The following is a 16,261-nucleotide window of genomic DNA, read 5'->3' as shown; positions in this document are numbered from 1 at the left end:
GCTCCGCACTAACTCTCACGGGGAGCCGCTCCGCACTAACTCTCAAGGGGAGCCGCTCCGCACTAACTCTCAAGGGGAGCCGCTCCGCACTAACTCTCACGGGGAGCCGCTCCGCACTAACTCTCAAGGGGAGCCGCTCCGCACTAACCCTCAAGGGGAGCCGCTCCGCACTCACTCTCACGGGGAGCCGCTCCGCACTAACCCTCAAGGGGAGCCGCTCCGCACTAACCCTCAAGGGGAGCCGCTCCGCACTCACTCTCACGGGGAGCCGCTCCGCACTCACTCTCACGGGGAGCCGCTCTGCACTAACTCGCTGTCGCCTGCTGTCTCCTTTCCACCGCTCAGCCTTGCGGAGACCGGCCCTGTCCAGCAGTGATTTGAATCTTGTAACAGTCTTGCAGCCCAGGAGATGCCTTGAGGGGTATAGCTTATTTGTGTGCAGCAGTAGGGCATTGCTGAGTAGAACAGCCATAGTTCCCTCTCATTTGCTCTGGGACTAGGGCTTCTGGAGAGAAGGGCACAGTTTTGTATTGGCTTTTTGTTCTCTTTTTCTTAGGCTCTTCGGTGATCTTTGGTTTGAAAGGCTACGTGGCTGAGCGGAAGGGCGAGCGGGAGGAGATGCAGGACGCCCATGTCATCCTGAATGACATCACCGAGGAGTGTAGGCCCCCCTCCTCCCTCATGTGAGTCTCTGTGCTCCAGCAGCCTGATGGCATAGACGTCTCTGTTCTGATGGGAACTTTGGACTGTATCCAGTTTGTGTTTATTAGAAAGACATATTTCTTGAGCTGCTTGGTTCAACATCAGTAGTTCTCAGCTGGGGTTGGTTTTGCCCCCTAGGAACATTTTGGTTGTCACAGTGGGGGATGTGCTCCTGGCATATGGTGAGTGGAGGCCAGGATGTTACCCTGTAGTGCACGGGTTAGCCCTACAACAATTGTCCTGCTGAACTTGAGAAACCCTGCTAATTGGGCAGTGACTCTCCCTATTTTGGGTCTTGGGGTGTGCTGCTTTCCACCAGTACCTGAAGAGGTTCTGGCAGATAGTATTCTTATTCTTTGACCCAGGGGATAGAGGTAGAAGCTGCTAATTACAGAGGTGAGTGGTGATCCGGGAGAGCTAGTGCATATAGTGAGGGCCCAGAAAGAGAACAAAAAAGCAGAAATGGCATCAAGAAGAAGACAGTGAAAGATTTCCTGCAGTTGTACAAACTAGAATGAAGGAAGAGGCATGGAGGAAAAGCCATTGCTCACCAAGAGCAGGAATAGGCTTTGGAGTTGCTTTTAAACCCAGGAAAGGGGCTTCTGGAGAGCCCCATGGGGGCAGATATTTTCGGGATAGATTTAATGGAGGAACACTAAGCCATAACTAGCAAATACTATGCTGTAAGATTCTGAGTTATCAACCACATGAAGTTTATTTTTTCATGGCTTTTGATGTCCCACATTGAAAAGGAATTCCAAAAATGTTCGAAAAAAGAGCAGCTCTGCAGAATAAATGTCATTTCTCATAGGCATTTTTGTTCTATCCTTCTTGAAACAGTTTTTTAATGACAATTATTCTATTTATGTTTTTTGGCAAAACTTGAAAGGGGAATAGGAATAAGACTAGTAAGGTAGGCTTTAAGAATTCTATATTGGTCAAAGTTTGAGGAAGAATTCTGAAATCACCTGTTCTCATAGATTTTTTAAAATAATTTTTTAAAATATCTTTATTGGAGTATAATTGCTTTACAATATTGTGTAGTTTCTGCTATACAACAAAGTGAATCAGCTATAACTCTTACAGATATTTTTGACCGTCTTGGATCAGTAACTGTTTATCTGTGTGTTAGTGTTTGAAACTAAATCTGCTTTAAATAGAAAAAAGTTCTGAATTTTAGTTTAGTGAAAAATCAGGGTTAATAGATCTTGATTTTTAAAAACAAGTGTGAGTTTTTCATTCTTAATTTTAAAATGTCACTGAAGTTACTTAAGTGTTTGTCTCAGGGTAATGTTAAATGTTCGCTGTCTAAGAGTTAACAGCTTTTATGGAGAGGAATAGTCTTTGCCATGAGAATCTCTCTGACTCTCAGTTCATTGTTCCAGTACCCGGGTTTCATATTTTGCTGTTTTCGATGGACATGGAGGAATTCGAGCCTCAAAATTTGCTGCACAGAATTTGCATCAGAACTTAATCAGGAAATTTCCTAAAGGTGAGACTGAGAGCTAAATCGGTTCATGTTCATCTTGGTGTTGGCTCTTTGTGCTGATCAGTGACATGTCACTGGCTTTAGCAAAGAGTCCTTGGTGACTCTAAAAGAGCAGGGCTGAGAGGAGGCAGCTCCGAGGTGAGCAGGTGCAGTGGCCGTGCAGGTGTGCCTGGTATGGAACTTCTCGTGTCTCTGAGTGATTGGCCCCTCTCGTGGAATGTCTTTGGGTACAAGTGAGTGTCTTGCCTTTGTATTTGGGAGACTACTAAAACCAAATGCAGATGGCACTTAAAGGTGAGGAAGTACAAGTTGTCCTTGGTTGCAATACAGAAACAAAATGACAGTGGCGGGAGGATAATCTTCCCTCCTTAAGAGTTTGTTTTCTTTTGTTCCTTCTGTAACAGGAGATGTAATCAGTGTAGAGAAAACCGTGAAAAGATGCCTCTTGGACACTTTCAAGCATACTGATGAAGAATTCCTGAAGCAAGCTTCAAGCCAGTAAGTGTAATAACCACGTGAAGACACGTGAGCGGAGTGCACGTGTTGTTTCCCTAAACGCATTCCAGGCCTTCTAATACAGTTTAATGCTAATGCTCACGTTTGAAAAGTTCCTAGCACCAAGTAATCTCTCACAACTTAACGAAATCTGGAACAGAAAAAAGCACATATCAAAGAAACCATGCATTTTAAAAGTACATGACACTCTTCCCATTCAACTCTGGAGATTAGTCTCCAGGTGCTAGCATGTTGGTGGTGACTGTATTTCTGATGTGTTTCCCCCCAGGAAGCCTGCCTGGAAAGATGGGTCCACTGCTACCTGTGTTCTGGCTGTAGACAACATTCTTTATATTGCCAACCTCGGAGATAGTCGGGTACGTGACTCTGGAGCCACCCACTTAGATAACAGCATGTCATATGGGGGAAGAGCTGTAGAAGCACTTGCTGAATAAGATTACAGTGATGATGGCTGGGTTGGAATCTTTCTTCTTGTGGGGTTGCTGCAGGGGGTTCTGCTGCAGAGTTTAAGTTCTGGGTCAGGGAACAGCAGCTAAGCTTGAGGCTGTTTGTTCTCTGGGAAGGCTTATACCCTGTCTGTCAGATACAGAGCTGTGAGTTGGAATTTAATTGGCCTGCAAGTACCTTAAATATTCATCTTCATTTCTCTGACCTCAGGCCGTAATGAGTGAATAACTCAAAAGCTGTAGCTAGAAAGTGCTAGATGATGTGACATGTATCCGTTGAGCCCCGTACACATGGCTGAGGGAGAAACCCGATGATTTCCCACTGGTGACATCCTGTGTCCCAGTCCCAGTTGTGGGGAATGACTTGGAGCTGGAGGGCGGTGCTCTGCAGGGTCTCTGCAGTCCCTCCCACCTCCCCTGCCAGGGGCGGGTGTTCACCTCCATTGCCGCTTGCTTTTCAGCCATTCTCCATGTTTGTTCAGCAGTCACTGGACAAAGTGACCTTCCCACTCTTAATAGCATCTTCAGACATGGAAATAGCTGCTCCCCACCCCTGTTGCTTTTAGGGTGATTTATAAATATGGAGCACTAGGAGCTGTGAGCATCACAGATGACAGCCCTGCCCTAGTGGAGTTCATATTCTGGTGATGCTTTAGTGGATCTGTCTGGTGGACTGTCTCTTGTACATAGGTGTTTAGATCAAAGGACTTAAAAAAACAACATGAGTAAAATTGGCCAAAAAAAAGAGAGACTTTGGAGTCAGGCCCAAGTTTGAGTCCTGGCCTTGCTTGCTGACTCTAGGCACGATGCTTATCCCCTGGGCCTCAGGCTTCCTCCTCTGTAGAATAAGAGGTTTGTCCGGAAGTTACCACACAGTAAACATGGTGGTGGGAACCCACGGAGAGGTACTTGGTCAGCCCACCAAACTGCCCTCGTCTTTGCCATTGTAAACTCTTGGAATGGTAACGCCTAAAGGGGCCTTGGTACCTGTTAGGTCCTCCCTTTCACGTCACAGATGAGAAGATAATGGCCTAGTGAGGGTGAGCAGTGAGCTATGGTCATCCAGCAGAGTTTGCACCAGAGTTGAGACCCAAGCCCGGGGCTTCTCTCCCTGAATTTTTTTTGTGACGCCACTTTGCTACTTGTACTTTTGATGCTTGATCCACTGAACTCAAGTTTGTCAGCCGGAGGCTGAATCTGAAACTCCATTGTTAACCTTTCTCTTCAGCTGTCAACTTCAGGTGCTGGGCTCATTAAATTTCACAGCCATTGTACTCTCCATCTTCCCAGGCAATCCTGTGTCGTTACAACGAGGAGAGTCAAAAACATGCAGCCTTAAGCCTCAGCAAGGAGCATAATCCAACCCAGTATGAAGAACGAATGAGAATACAGAAGGCTGGAGGGAATGTCAGGTAACCAGGGAGTGACGGGAACTCCGGGAAGGAGGGTTCACCATGTAAAAGCCCCCTTGAGCCCTCTGAGGGTGGAACGTGCTGTGCCACGCAGTCTTCAGCGTAATGAGACTCTGTATGAGGTCTAACCTGGTGAAGCTGAAGTAGGTGAACGAGTGTTGTAGGGTTTCACCTGTGTCCAGGTGGGAGCAAAAAATGTATGCCAGAAACGTGCTTCCCTACGTTTGCAAAAGAAGGAGACCTGTCTCAAATTCAAGTTCACCGTTTGCAGCATTGTCTCTGGTCCTGGTAACTCTCATAAAAGCTGTCATTTGTCACAACCCGGTAAGCTACAGTTTTCGGCAAATTCTCCAGAGAGAAAATCTAAAGTGGTTAAGACAGTAAATGTAAGACAGTAGTGTGTGCTGATCACCTCTGGTCTTCCTGGGGAACAACTTATCTAGCCCAGAGGGCTGCTCTTACCTGGCTGCGTCCGCGGCAATTCCAGTTCATCTCTCTTTACACCTTTGCAGAGTGTGTGCCGGCTCTAGTTTATCATCTGCCATCTCTCAGGTAGTTGAAGGAGGGCTTAAGTCTTTTCTGCACTTTAGGAGAATTATACTTTAAGGACATTGCATTATGAATTTGATCAGAGGTGTTTTCTGGTTCATCTTACAGTTTGACCCCATGAGGATTTTGTCTCCTGTTGGAGATAAGGGAGAAGTAATATATCAGTGTAAGAGTGCAGTTATTTGTCCTTGGATGTGTAGTTTCTCTTCTGTTGTTTATTTGGGGCAGTTTTTATTATTGCTTCAGGCTGTTTCTAGCCAGGGGTGCAGGGAGGTCTCTGGAGAGCAGTGAGAATTCTTAGGGTTGGTTAAAAAAACTCCTGGGTTAGTAAAAGGTGATTTGGGTCTTGGTTGTGGCTGTCTACGTGAGCATCGACAGAATTGTAGGCTGGGTTCAGACCTTGGCCGGTGCTCTGTGCCTGACTTCTCCCCCACGACTGCTGTGGAAGTTAATGCCTGAGAATGTGACCCCAGTGTTAGTGTCGGCATCACCTTTTCTGCCCTTTATTATAACTTTAAAATTCTGCTTTTGCCTGAACTCCTTGAAAAGATTTTGACTTTGGCAGTCCTATGGCTGAAAGTAAGATTAGCTGCATTGCATTTACTTCCTGTTTCCCAGTCCCTACTTACTAAGAACAGTGTGGGCTTAGGGTGAGCCCCTCAATTTAGAGAAGTGGGGTGGGAGGCTCAGAGACAGCAGGGGCTTTCTGTTCCTGAGCAGCAGGGCCAGGCTGTGGCCCATCTCCTGCCTGAGGCCAGGGTTGGCATGCTTTTTCTTTTCCTCCACCCCCTCCCCCTTTTATTATTAAAATTTTCAAACATGCAGAAAAAATTTTAAAAGAGTAAACATTTCAGTATCTACCACCTAGATTCAGTAGTTAACATTTTGCTTTGTCTGTTTATGGATGTGTTTGGCTGAACTATTTAAAAGTTAGTTGCAGACATAACACCTAAGAAAATAATAATTCCTTAGGTTGTATTAGGTTATCTGATATCCCGTCTGTACTCATATTTCCCCAATTGTCCCCACAGTGTCTCTGAAACCAGGCTCTGGTCAGTGTTCGCATCTACCTTGGACTCACATCTTTCCGTGTAGAATCGTCTCCACTTGTACTAGGCTTGGATCATCACTAGTCAGCACTTGTACAGGGTCACCAGTGCTGTTTTTTCATGGTATCGTTTAAGTTGCTTGTGTGTATTTCTTGTAAACTAGAAGTTAGGTCTAAAGGCTTCTTTAAATTCAGATTAAACATTTTCAGCAAAAATATTTGATGGGGGGCTTCCCTGGTGGCGCAGTGGTTGAAAGTGCGCCTGCCGATGCAGGGGACACGGGTTCGTGCCCTGGTCCGGGAGGATCCCGCGTGCCGCGGAGCGGCTGGGCCCGTGAGCCATGGCTGCTGAGCCTGTGCGTCCGGAGCCTGTGCTCCGCAACGGGAGAGGCCATAGCAGTGAGAGGCCCGCGAACCGCAAAAAAAAAAAAAAATTTGATGGGGGATGCTATGTACTTTTGATAGTCCCTCACTTCAGTAGCCATGTAAGGTCACTGGTGTGATACTGATTCCATGCTGGCTACCATGTGGTGACAACAGATGGCTCCAGAGTGAAAGGACATGTTTCCGTGTAATCAGCCCATGATCCAGGGAGATGCACTTGAGCACCTTGTGAACATTGTGGCCCATCAGCCTTTCAGCTGACGATTTTAGCATCCCTTAGTGATCCTTGCATGAATCATTTATTTCACAGGGATGGCAAAGATGATCATCTACTTCTGTGCTTCCTTCTACGTGTATTGGCAGGCATCCTGTAAAAAAAGGCTTTCCTTCATCAATAGGGGATGAACCATAGTTTCTTTCTCCCTGAAAGCAAGGTAAATGTTGAATTCTTTAATCACCATTTGCAGAGTGAGAGCCACCCACAGTTGTGGAAACTAGCGTTTTCTTTCCCTTCTCTGCTTCTCTCCATCCCCTTTTCCTTGCTCCATGAGTCACTGCAGGTGGCTTTATGTATTCGAGGTGCTGATTCTAGCTGTAGAGGCAGGGTGCTCTTGCTGCTCACATGACCTCATCTGTGGCCAGTGGGAGGGAGCTTCAGCTTGCTTCAGACACTCTGCCTTTGTCTTAAAACTGAGCTCCATGTGCTGGGGATGCTTGTTTCAACTGCAGCGTCATCAATTCTGCGTCTGTTCTAAGAGCCGGGGACACACACACACACACACACTCACTCTCACTCTCTCTCTCTCTCTCTCTCTCTCTCTCTCTCTCTCTCTCTCTCTCTCTCTCTCTCTCGGCTGTGAGCTTAGATGGCTATTTCTCATTCAAATTGGACCCTTATAGGGCTTTCTCTTAACTTCTTTGATTCAGTAGTTGTAGTGTCTTCTTTTATGCTGAAAATCTTGGCTTCTAACAACATTAGTATACTTATTTGCCAAAATAGCTTGGAAATCATAGTATCAACAGTATCACTATTAATGAATTTGAGTTCCTTGTGGTTCTCTTATCCTTAGCGTGCTTCACTGAGGATATACAGAGTACTGTGTGTAAACATGGAATAATTAATTTCACTGCGGTTTTGTTACACTCTGGTTATTATGATCATTAGTTTCATTTTGCTTTCAACTTCAGGGCTTTTCCTGCTGGTGGGAATGTAAAATGGTGCATCTGCTGTGGAAAATAGTTTGGCAGTTCCTCACAAATTAAAAATAGATCTATCATCACAACATTGTAAATCAACTGTACTTCAATAAAAAATAAATTTAAAAATAAAAAATAAATAGATCTACCATATGATCTAGCAATTCCACTCCTGGGTATATACCCCCCAAAATTCAAAGCAGTGGGTTTGAAGAGATAAGCATGCACCCATGTTCATAGCAGCATTTTTCACAAGAACCAAAAGGCGGAAGCAACCCAAGTGTCCATCCATAGATGAAGTGATGAACAAAATACGATTTCTCCATACAGTGGAAATACTATTCAGCCTTAACAAGGAAGGAAATCCTCTCGCATGGATGAACCTTGAGGACATTTTGCTAAGTGGAATAAGCTGGTCACAGAAGAGTGATTGCTGTATGGTTTCACTTATATGAGGTCCCTGAGTGGTCAGAATCGTCACCGGGACAGAAAGTAGGGTGGCAGTTGTCGGGGGAGGGGGAGGGGGAGTCGGTGTTTAATGGCCCCAGAGTTCAGTTTGGGAAGATCGGAAGGTTTTTGGAGATGGATTGTGGTGATGGTTGCACAACAACGTGAATGTACTTAATGCCACTCAACTGTACATTCAAAAGTAGTTAAGATGGGGCTTCCCTGGTGGCGCAGTGGTTCAGAGTCCGCCTGCCGATGCAGGGGACGCGGGTTCGTGCCCCGGTCCGGGAAGATCCCACATGCTGTGGAGCGGCTGGGCCCGTGAGCCATGGCCGCTGGGCCTGCGCGTCCAGAGCCTGTGCTCCGCAATGGGAGAGGCCACAACAGTGAGGGGCCCGCGTACCGCAAAAAAAAAAAAAAAAAAGTGGTTAAGATGGTAAATTTTATGTTACGTGTGTTTTTACCACAATTTAAAAAATGAAAACCCCCCACATGTACGTGGTTAATTATCTAAGTTAAATAAAAGGCACAGTTAGACATGCTTTCATCTCTGTTCCCTTCACCCTTATTTCCTGATTCTTTCCAGTGTTTCTTTTTACAAAAATAGGCAAATCCATGTATGTATTTTTATTTTCCTACTTGCTTACACTGAAGGTAGTATACGGTATGCAGCAGTGCGTTACACTCCTTCAGGTGACTTCCTCGGAGAAGGTGAAAACAGTTTTGTGTTTATTTTACAAGGAAGGCAACTGAACCGCTGAAGGGAAGCTTGCACATATAGCATTTAGTGTCAGATTCGCAGTACTTGTGCTGGTACAGGTCTCTGATGACAAAACGAAACAGTTCTGGAGTCATACCTGCAGTCTTCTCTGTAGCACCCATCGTATTAATACACCGGATCTTGGCATCTGCAATCTTGGGATGGTCAGAAGAAGATGGAGTCCCAGCCTCAGCTCTGTGAGCCTGTCAGGACCACTGGGTCCCTGCAATTGCCCATCTGCCAGAGTTGCTGAAGTCCGAGCAGGGTCTGGCTTGTCCTCACAGCCAGACTGGCTGTCTCAGTGCCTCCCTCTCCGATTGTGAAGGGAGAACCGGAACAGAAAATGACAGCAAACAGCTACGATCAGGGGACTCTGTTGAACGACTTTCCCACCAGTAGAACAGCAGTTCTCTGATTGCTGGGCTCATGGGAAGGAGATGAGGAGCAAACGTTGCTTGAGGGCGGGAAGCCAGGCCCGTGGACGACTGGTACCGAGGGCAGGCACGTGGGTCACGAGTGTGGACCTCAAAACCCACTCCCTCCTCAGCATGGTGGTCTTGGGGGAGAACTTTGAGGGTAGCGGGAGGAGAGTGGATTTTCAGCCGTTTGTTGAGGGAGAACCCGCTGCAGAGCACGCAGCTTCCTATTGTGCGTTTAGGAAGCTGGCTGCGTATCGGGTACGTGTGGAGGAGCTCTGCTGAGGAGGATTGGAGCAGGCCGGGAAGCGCAAGCCCACACATCCACGTGGCTGGTTCCGGACGGGCCTCGTCGGGTGTGGTCCTGTTCCAGTTGTCACTGACCACGAAGGGCAGGTGGTGTGACTTCGTGCTCTTGTGATGCACAGCCTTAGAGTTGGCACTGGCCTCTGGAGCTGACTGGCGTTTGCACATGCACGTCTTAGATAGCCTGTCACACTGAGTGCGGGCAGAGTGACGGCCAGCTTGCAGTGTCTGTCTCTGAAGTGTAAGTGGCTTTTCCTGAGTGTGCGATTCTGTCCGTTGTTGCTTTCTCCTGTCACTCCAGTAGTTGAGTGAGTGTAAGGTTTCCACTCTGTGTAGAACTTTGCTCAGTAAACAAGAATGAAAATGGCAGCTTCTGTGTTGTGGCACACACATTTTTCTTCATCAGACTCAGGAATTGTTCCACGTTTTCTGTACTGAGTTGTGCTGGTAGTCACTGGGGCTTTGGGACCTGCCATTGCACCCAATCTCGTTGAAACAAGCTGGGTTTATGACTTGGGGGTGGGGTTGGGTGCGCACCAGGCACCCAGTCCCTTGGTCCTGAAGAAGCGCTTTGTTGGCTTCTCGCGGTGCTCGTGCTTTGAGCTGCTTCCTCAAAGGCGCTCTTGAGGCTGAGGGACCCCGCACCCCGCCCCACTTCACTCTTCAGCTCGGCCCCTGGGCACTTCGGCCCCTCTTGCTGCGCGTTTTACCGTTTGCACATGAGAAGACTGCTCAGCTCTTCGCAGACACCGGCAGAAGTCTTCGTTGCTGGTGATGCAGCTGTGACCACTGGGAGGGTGAGGGCGACTTTGTGGGCGCAGTGAAGGGCCAGGGGCCAGGCTGAGCTCTGACTCTGAGACAGCCGCCCAGACCCAGGCGAGCGGCTTCTGGCCACGTGTGTCCATCACACAGCGTCTCCAGAGCTTGTTCCATCGTTGGGGAGCCCCGTGGTGACAGGGCGCCTCCACACACAGCTTCGCTGTTTGCTCAGTGCTCCGATGCACCTTGTCAGGCGTGGGTTCTGGGTTTACACACGAGGGTCTAGATGCTTGGGGGGTTGCAGCTGCCCGAGGTCACACAGCAAGTACACTGCCAGACTTGTCCTGGGGGGTGTCAGGCTAGGGACTGCTGCTCCTGCTGACAGAACTCTGTCTTCCAATATGGAGTCTTTTTATAGGTCACCTTCCCCTCTCCCTATCCCTCCTCTAAAAATAGAATGGGTGGAAGTATAATGCCGTGCAGAACACTGCCATTTGTGTATTTAAGTCATATTAAATCGTACTCATACCCAGTGTAAAGGAAACTCGCTTCCAAATCTGGGAATAGTCATTTTCAGGTATTTTCCGAATCTGATCAGAGTGAAATGCAAAATATCCCTCTGTTCCAGCTATTCTTAACTCTGGTGACGTGGTTGAATCACGTGAGCAGCTTTAACATAAAAACAAAGCCAGGTCCCCATCCAGTCAAGTTTGACCCTGGGCTGTGGGCACATCAGTGGATTAGGCCCAGGGCTGCCATATGCCAGCTAGAGGGGGCGCTGTCCCCATCAGTGTGCTGTTGGGCTGAGGAACCAGGGGCAGCAGGAGTGTGAACGACCTAGAACAAAGAAGCCTCAGCACAAAAATGCTCAGACGCTGCTATGTGTTAGAGGCTAAGAGATGTGGATTCCACAGGTTACATCTTTTACTCTATCCCATTTTTCTGCTTTTAAGATTGGATTCTGAGTACTGTGGCCCGTGATCTGTCAGATGGAATCTGAATTTGCTTTTCCCCTCATTTTAGGGACGGGCGTGTCCTGGGTGTGCTGGAGGTGTCCCGCTCCATTGGGGATGGGCAGTACAAGCGCTGTGGGGTCACTTCTGTGCCAGATATCAGACGCTGCCAGCTGACCCCCAACGACAGGTAAAACCTCCCAGAGGCACAGGTGTGCACACACATGGTTTTGTTTCTCTTCTGATTTCTTCCAGTTTGTGTAGTGAAGCTGGGGTGGGCAGCCATGTCTCGGGCACTGTGCTAGGCCCTAGAGGTGCAGGGATAAATAAAATACCGTTTGTGCTCTCGTGGGGTCCAGTCTGCCGGGGGGGAGCACCTGTGAATGGGCGGTTCCAGTCTAGTGTGTCTTAAGAGTGTGGGGTGCTCTGGGAGACTTTGGCTGTGGCGGGGAGAGAGACATCCTTGCTGGAGAAAAGAGAAGGGCTTTTTGGCAGAGCGGACACAACGGACAGGATGAAAATGTGGCCAGGCAGATGCCATAATAGGGAGTCAGGAAAGTGATGGCAGGGTACCTGGGGACAGATTGTAAAGGCCCTGGATTCTTTGCTGAGGAGCTTGAATTTTAGCTCATAATTGGTGGAGAATCGTGGGAGGTTTTGAAGCAGAGTCGTTAGGTTGAGAAAGAGACCCCTTGTTTAATTGTCCAGCCCCTAATTCTGAGCTGCTTGAAGGTGAGGCACCGTGCCTGGTGCCGGAAGCCCTCAGCAAGTCAGTGTTGGAGGCTGGAGTAGGATGGAGCCCAGCGGCCAGTTAGGAACTGAGGCACTGGCCCTTGCTGCGGGTGGGGATGGGAGAGGTGAACTAAGGCAGCAGCGGAAGGAGACCGGGGAGGCCAGTGCTGCGAGGGAGGAGCCTTACCCCGGCCCCCCGCCTGCTGAGCGAGCGTCTTGGGACACGGCTCCCCCAGCTCCTCTGGTTTGCCAGATGATGCCTCAGGGGAGTCTCGTCTGTCCCCATTAGACCAGGCCCCGTTGTAGGTGCTGCTCGAGCTCCCTCTGCTTTGGATCGTGGTTGTGTGTTTGTGCGGCCTGTTGCTTAGGGTCTTTCACCTCAGTGGGAGGGGCCGGCACCTGCTTGGACCTGTGCCTTGCTAGGTCCCAAGCACGAACCATGTGCCTGGTAGATACTTGTTGAATGAATGCCCAGTCAAAAGAGGAAAACCAGGACCTGGGTATTAAAATGAGGAGAGAAGGGTGTTAGATCTGTGGGGAAACTGTCCTAGGAGAACCAGAACTGTCTCGTCTCATCCATCATTGTTCAGAAAGACACTCCTTGGGAAGCCTAGAGGGAGCTTTGAAAGGAAGGTAGTCCTGTTCTCAGATGGTGAAAGTGGAAGGTGGTTCTCCCTCCACGTGGGGAGTGAGTGCTTGAGAACATTCCTTAAGTCCACAGACTGTCACACAGACTGTCAGTTTTATTGGGTGGGCCAAAAAGTGCCTTCAGTTTTTTAAGTAAAAATAAAAGACACATTTTTCATTTTCACCAAGAACTTTATTGAACAGCGTATTTACCCTTTTGTTCCACTACCTTCTGCCATTTTTCAGGCAACTTCACAATCCCATCTTCCCCAAACTTTTTATCTTTTTGAGCAAAGAACTGTTCCAGGGGCCTTTTACAGTCCTCCAGGGAATTGACATTGTTTTCCATTGAGAGAATTTTGTAAAGACTGAAATAAATGGAAATCCGAAGGTGCAATGTCTGGTGAATATGGTGGATGAATCAAACTTCCCAGCCAAGCTGTAACAGTTTTTGCCTGGTCATCAAAGAAACATGAGATCTTGCCTTATCCTGATGGAAGATTATGCGTTTTCTGTTGACTAATTCTGGATGCTTTTCGTCGAGTGCCGCTTTCAGTTGGTCTAATTGGGAGCAGTACTTGTTGGAATTAATCGTTTGGTTTTCCAGAAGGATCTCATAATAGACGACTCCCTTCCAATCCCACCATATACACAACATCACCTTCTTTGGATGAAGACCGGCCTTTGGTGTGGTTGGTGGTGGTTCATTTCGCTTGCCCCACGATCTCTTCCGTTCCACATTGTCACTTTTCATCGCCCATCATGATTTTTAAAAACGGAACATTTTCATTACATTTCAGTAGAGAATCGCATGCGGAAATGTGGTCAAGAAGGTTTTTTTCGCTTAACTTAACATGGAACCGAAACATCAAAGCGATGAACATAACCAAGCTGGTGCAAATGATTTTCAGCGCTTGATTTGGTTATTTCGAGTGTGTCGGCTATCTCCAGCGTGGTATAACGTTGATTGTTCTCAATTAATATCTCGATTTGATCACTGTCTACTTCAACTGGTCTACCTGACCATGGAGCAGCATCCAGTGAGAAATCTCCAGCACGAAACTTCACAGACCACTTTTGACACGTTTGATCAGTCACAGCACCTTCTGCATACACTGCACAAATCTTTTTTTGCATTTCACTTGAGTTTTTACCTTTATTGAAATAACCATAATATGCTGAAAATGTTGCTTTTTTTTCTCCCATCTTCAGTATTAAAACGGCTACACAAAAATTCACCAATTTTGATGTGTTTTTTTTTTTGTTTTTTTTTTTTTTTTTGTGGTACGCGGGTCTCTCACTGTTGTGGCCTCTCCAGTTGCGGAGCACAGGCTCCAGACGCGCAGGCTCAGCGGCCATGGCTCACGGGCCCAGCCGCTCCACGGCATGTGGGATCTTCCCGGACCGGGGCACGAACCCGTGTCCCCTGCATCGGCAGGCGGACTCTCAACCACTGCGCCACCAGGGAAGCCCAATAAGTCTTTTTTAAAATGTACGCTGACATGACAGCTGTCACAATACAATCTAACAAAATTGTCTCGAATGAAGTTAAAGACAACTGAGCGCTACTAGAGCCGCCTTACGGGAAACACCGAACGAACCTTTTGGCCCACACAGTATGTTTGGGAAACGGCTCGAGGCATGTGGTGACAGAAATTGAGCATGTATTTATCATAACACCTGCCGGATTTTATTTGGTGATTTTCCTAGAGCTTGTCTACGATGTGGGTTTGGGTTAATCCGTAATGTTTGGTGAACAGAGAGTAGTCCCGACTTTGATGTATAACATTTCACCTACAAATAGTTTTAAGTAGTTTTAACCTTTGTCTCGTAGAAGTTAAATTGGTTCTAAAAAATGTTTAGCCTTTGAGTAGTTGGACCAATATTTTTACCTCCACTGCCAGGCCATTTAATAAAGTTTGCTGCTAAAACCCATTTATATTTTTTCCTGTGTTGTAGGTTTATTTTGCTGGCCTGTGATGGCCTCTTCAAGGTCTTTACCCCAGAAGAAGCCGTGAACTTCATCTTGTCCTGCCTTGAGGTAAGAAGTCTCACAAGGGAGAGGGTGCCAGTCGTTCCAGCTGCACCTGGGCTTTAGAGAAGTCCCGAAGCCCCCTTCCTCCCCCACGTTCCCTGTAGTTGGGAGTGGGAACTCCAGCCCGGGCACTCACCGGTCAGTTTGTCCTGCCCGCCCTGATGGGGACTGGGGAGTAGTTCTTCCTTGTGGCTCTGGTGTCTCAGGAGAGTGATGGGGTGCAGGATCCCCACTCACCAGTGCCCCTTTCCTGTCCGGTAGGATGAGAAGATCCAGAGCCGCGAAGGGAAGCCCGCCGTGGATGCCCGCTACGAAGCCGCCTGCAACAGGCTGGCCAACAAGGCGGTGCAGCGGGGCTCGGCGGACAATGTCACCGTGATGGTGGTGCGGATAGGGCGCTGAGGTGCTGCGGGCCGGAGCGCGGCATGGTGTGGACTTCCGACGTTCATTTTGTGTGTTGTGCACATTATGTGTTTCGTGTACTCCTGTTGGATTCCCATGGTTGTAAATAAAGGTTTTTTTTTTTTTTTTCTAGACTTTTGAGTTATCTTACTACATTTTGAGTAACTCTTGACCTTTCAGAGGTTGTGTTTGCTTTCGAATATGCTTTGGGTCTCTCCTTGTTAAAACCATTATAGGCATCTTGGGTTGGCCAGTGATAACGGCCCATCGTAAGCTGCTCATTGTGCAGTGCTTTGTAGTTTATACGCACCTGTCCTATGCCGTTTCACCCTCATGATAACTGGTTGGGGAAGTGGCATTTTACAATGAGGAAATCGAGGTAATGACTGGATTGGACAGGCCACGACCAGAGCCCAGGGCTGCTGGAGCGCTCTGGCTGCTTCCAGCTTTCTATACAAAAACAAGGTTACAAAACGTTATGCGGCATGATCCCAGGCTCAGCCAGTGGAACAAGATGAGGCCGTCACTCTGTAGAGCAGTGTGCCCCCAACGGGCCCTCCAGAAACACCACAGAATTCTGCTTATTTCCAATTCTGTGATGACAGATGCAGTCTGGCTGAGGGACTCTATGAAGGGCTGGGTTTACTGCGTCTCACGTCTGGGTCCCCTGGGTGTAAAATGCGTACTTTTCCAGGTTTGAGCAGTCAAGCTGCTGTTCCCTGTGGCCAAGTCCAGCCTCCCGTCTTAGGAATGTGCTTTCAGTTGGTTCTGTGCTGGGCTGAGGTTGATCGTCACGATAACACTTCTGTCAAAGATGTTAAAAATGCATGATGAGCCTACTCAGAAAAACAAACTAAAATTCTTTTCAAGCCCTTATTTATATGTAAAGCAGGCCATTGGTACTGCTATAGTTACTTAGTAAAGCAGCTTTTAGGTCTTTCTGTGTAAATGCTGCCTCAGGATGATGTAAGATTCTGAAAATTTGCTTTTGAAGCTGTTTTGTCATGTTTGCTGGCCCTGCCCAGCCTGCGCACATGGCCTTATCACCTCGTCCCAAGTACCTCGGGAACGTTTCCAGCAC

At 47.8% G+C, this 16,261-nt stretch overlaps 1 protein-coding gene across 4 annotated transcripts in view; it reads left to right on the top strand.

Moving 5' to 3' along the window:
* ILKAP (ILK associated serine/threonine phosphatase) overlaps positions 1-15,314 on the top strand; it is a 29,382-nt gene extending 14,068 nt beyond the window's left edge. For 2 of the 4 annotated variants that reach the window (XM_081242134.1, XM_081242136.1), the window contains 8 exons: positions 557-683; positions 2,088-2,194; positions 2,596-2,689; positions 2,976-3,063; positions 4,444-4,565; positions 11,455-11,574; positions 14,703-14,784; positions 15,040-15,314. In XM_081242134.1, coding sequence (XP_081098260.1) covers positions 557-683; positions 2,088-2,194; positions 2,596-2,689; positions 2,976-3,063; positions 4,444-4,565; positions 11,455-11,574; positions 14,703-14,784; positions 15,040-15,180 — 881 coding nt within the window. In that variant the 3' untranslated portion in view covers positions 15,181-15,314. Of the gene's footprint in view, positions 1-556; positions 684-2,087; positions 2,195-2,595; positions 2,690-2,975; positions 3,064-4,443; positions 4,566-11,454; positions 11,597-14,702; positions 14,785-15,039 lie in introns of all 4 variants that reach the window. The other 2 variants (XR_014016476.1, XM_081242135.1) reach the window with 2 other exon arrangements.
* Positions 15,315-16,261: the final 947 nt, after the last annotated feature.

Source organism: Mesoplodon bidens (genome assembly GCF_964165515.1).
Source record: "Mesoplodon bidens genome assembly, chromosome: 8".
Taxonomy (NCBI): domain Eukaryota; kingdom Metazoa; phylum Chordata; class Mammalia; order Artiodactyla; family Ziphiidae; genus Mesoplodon; species Mesoplodon bidens.
Note: the sequence above shows the minus strand (reverse complement) of the source record. Positions and strands in the feature narration are given on the sequence as shown.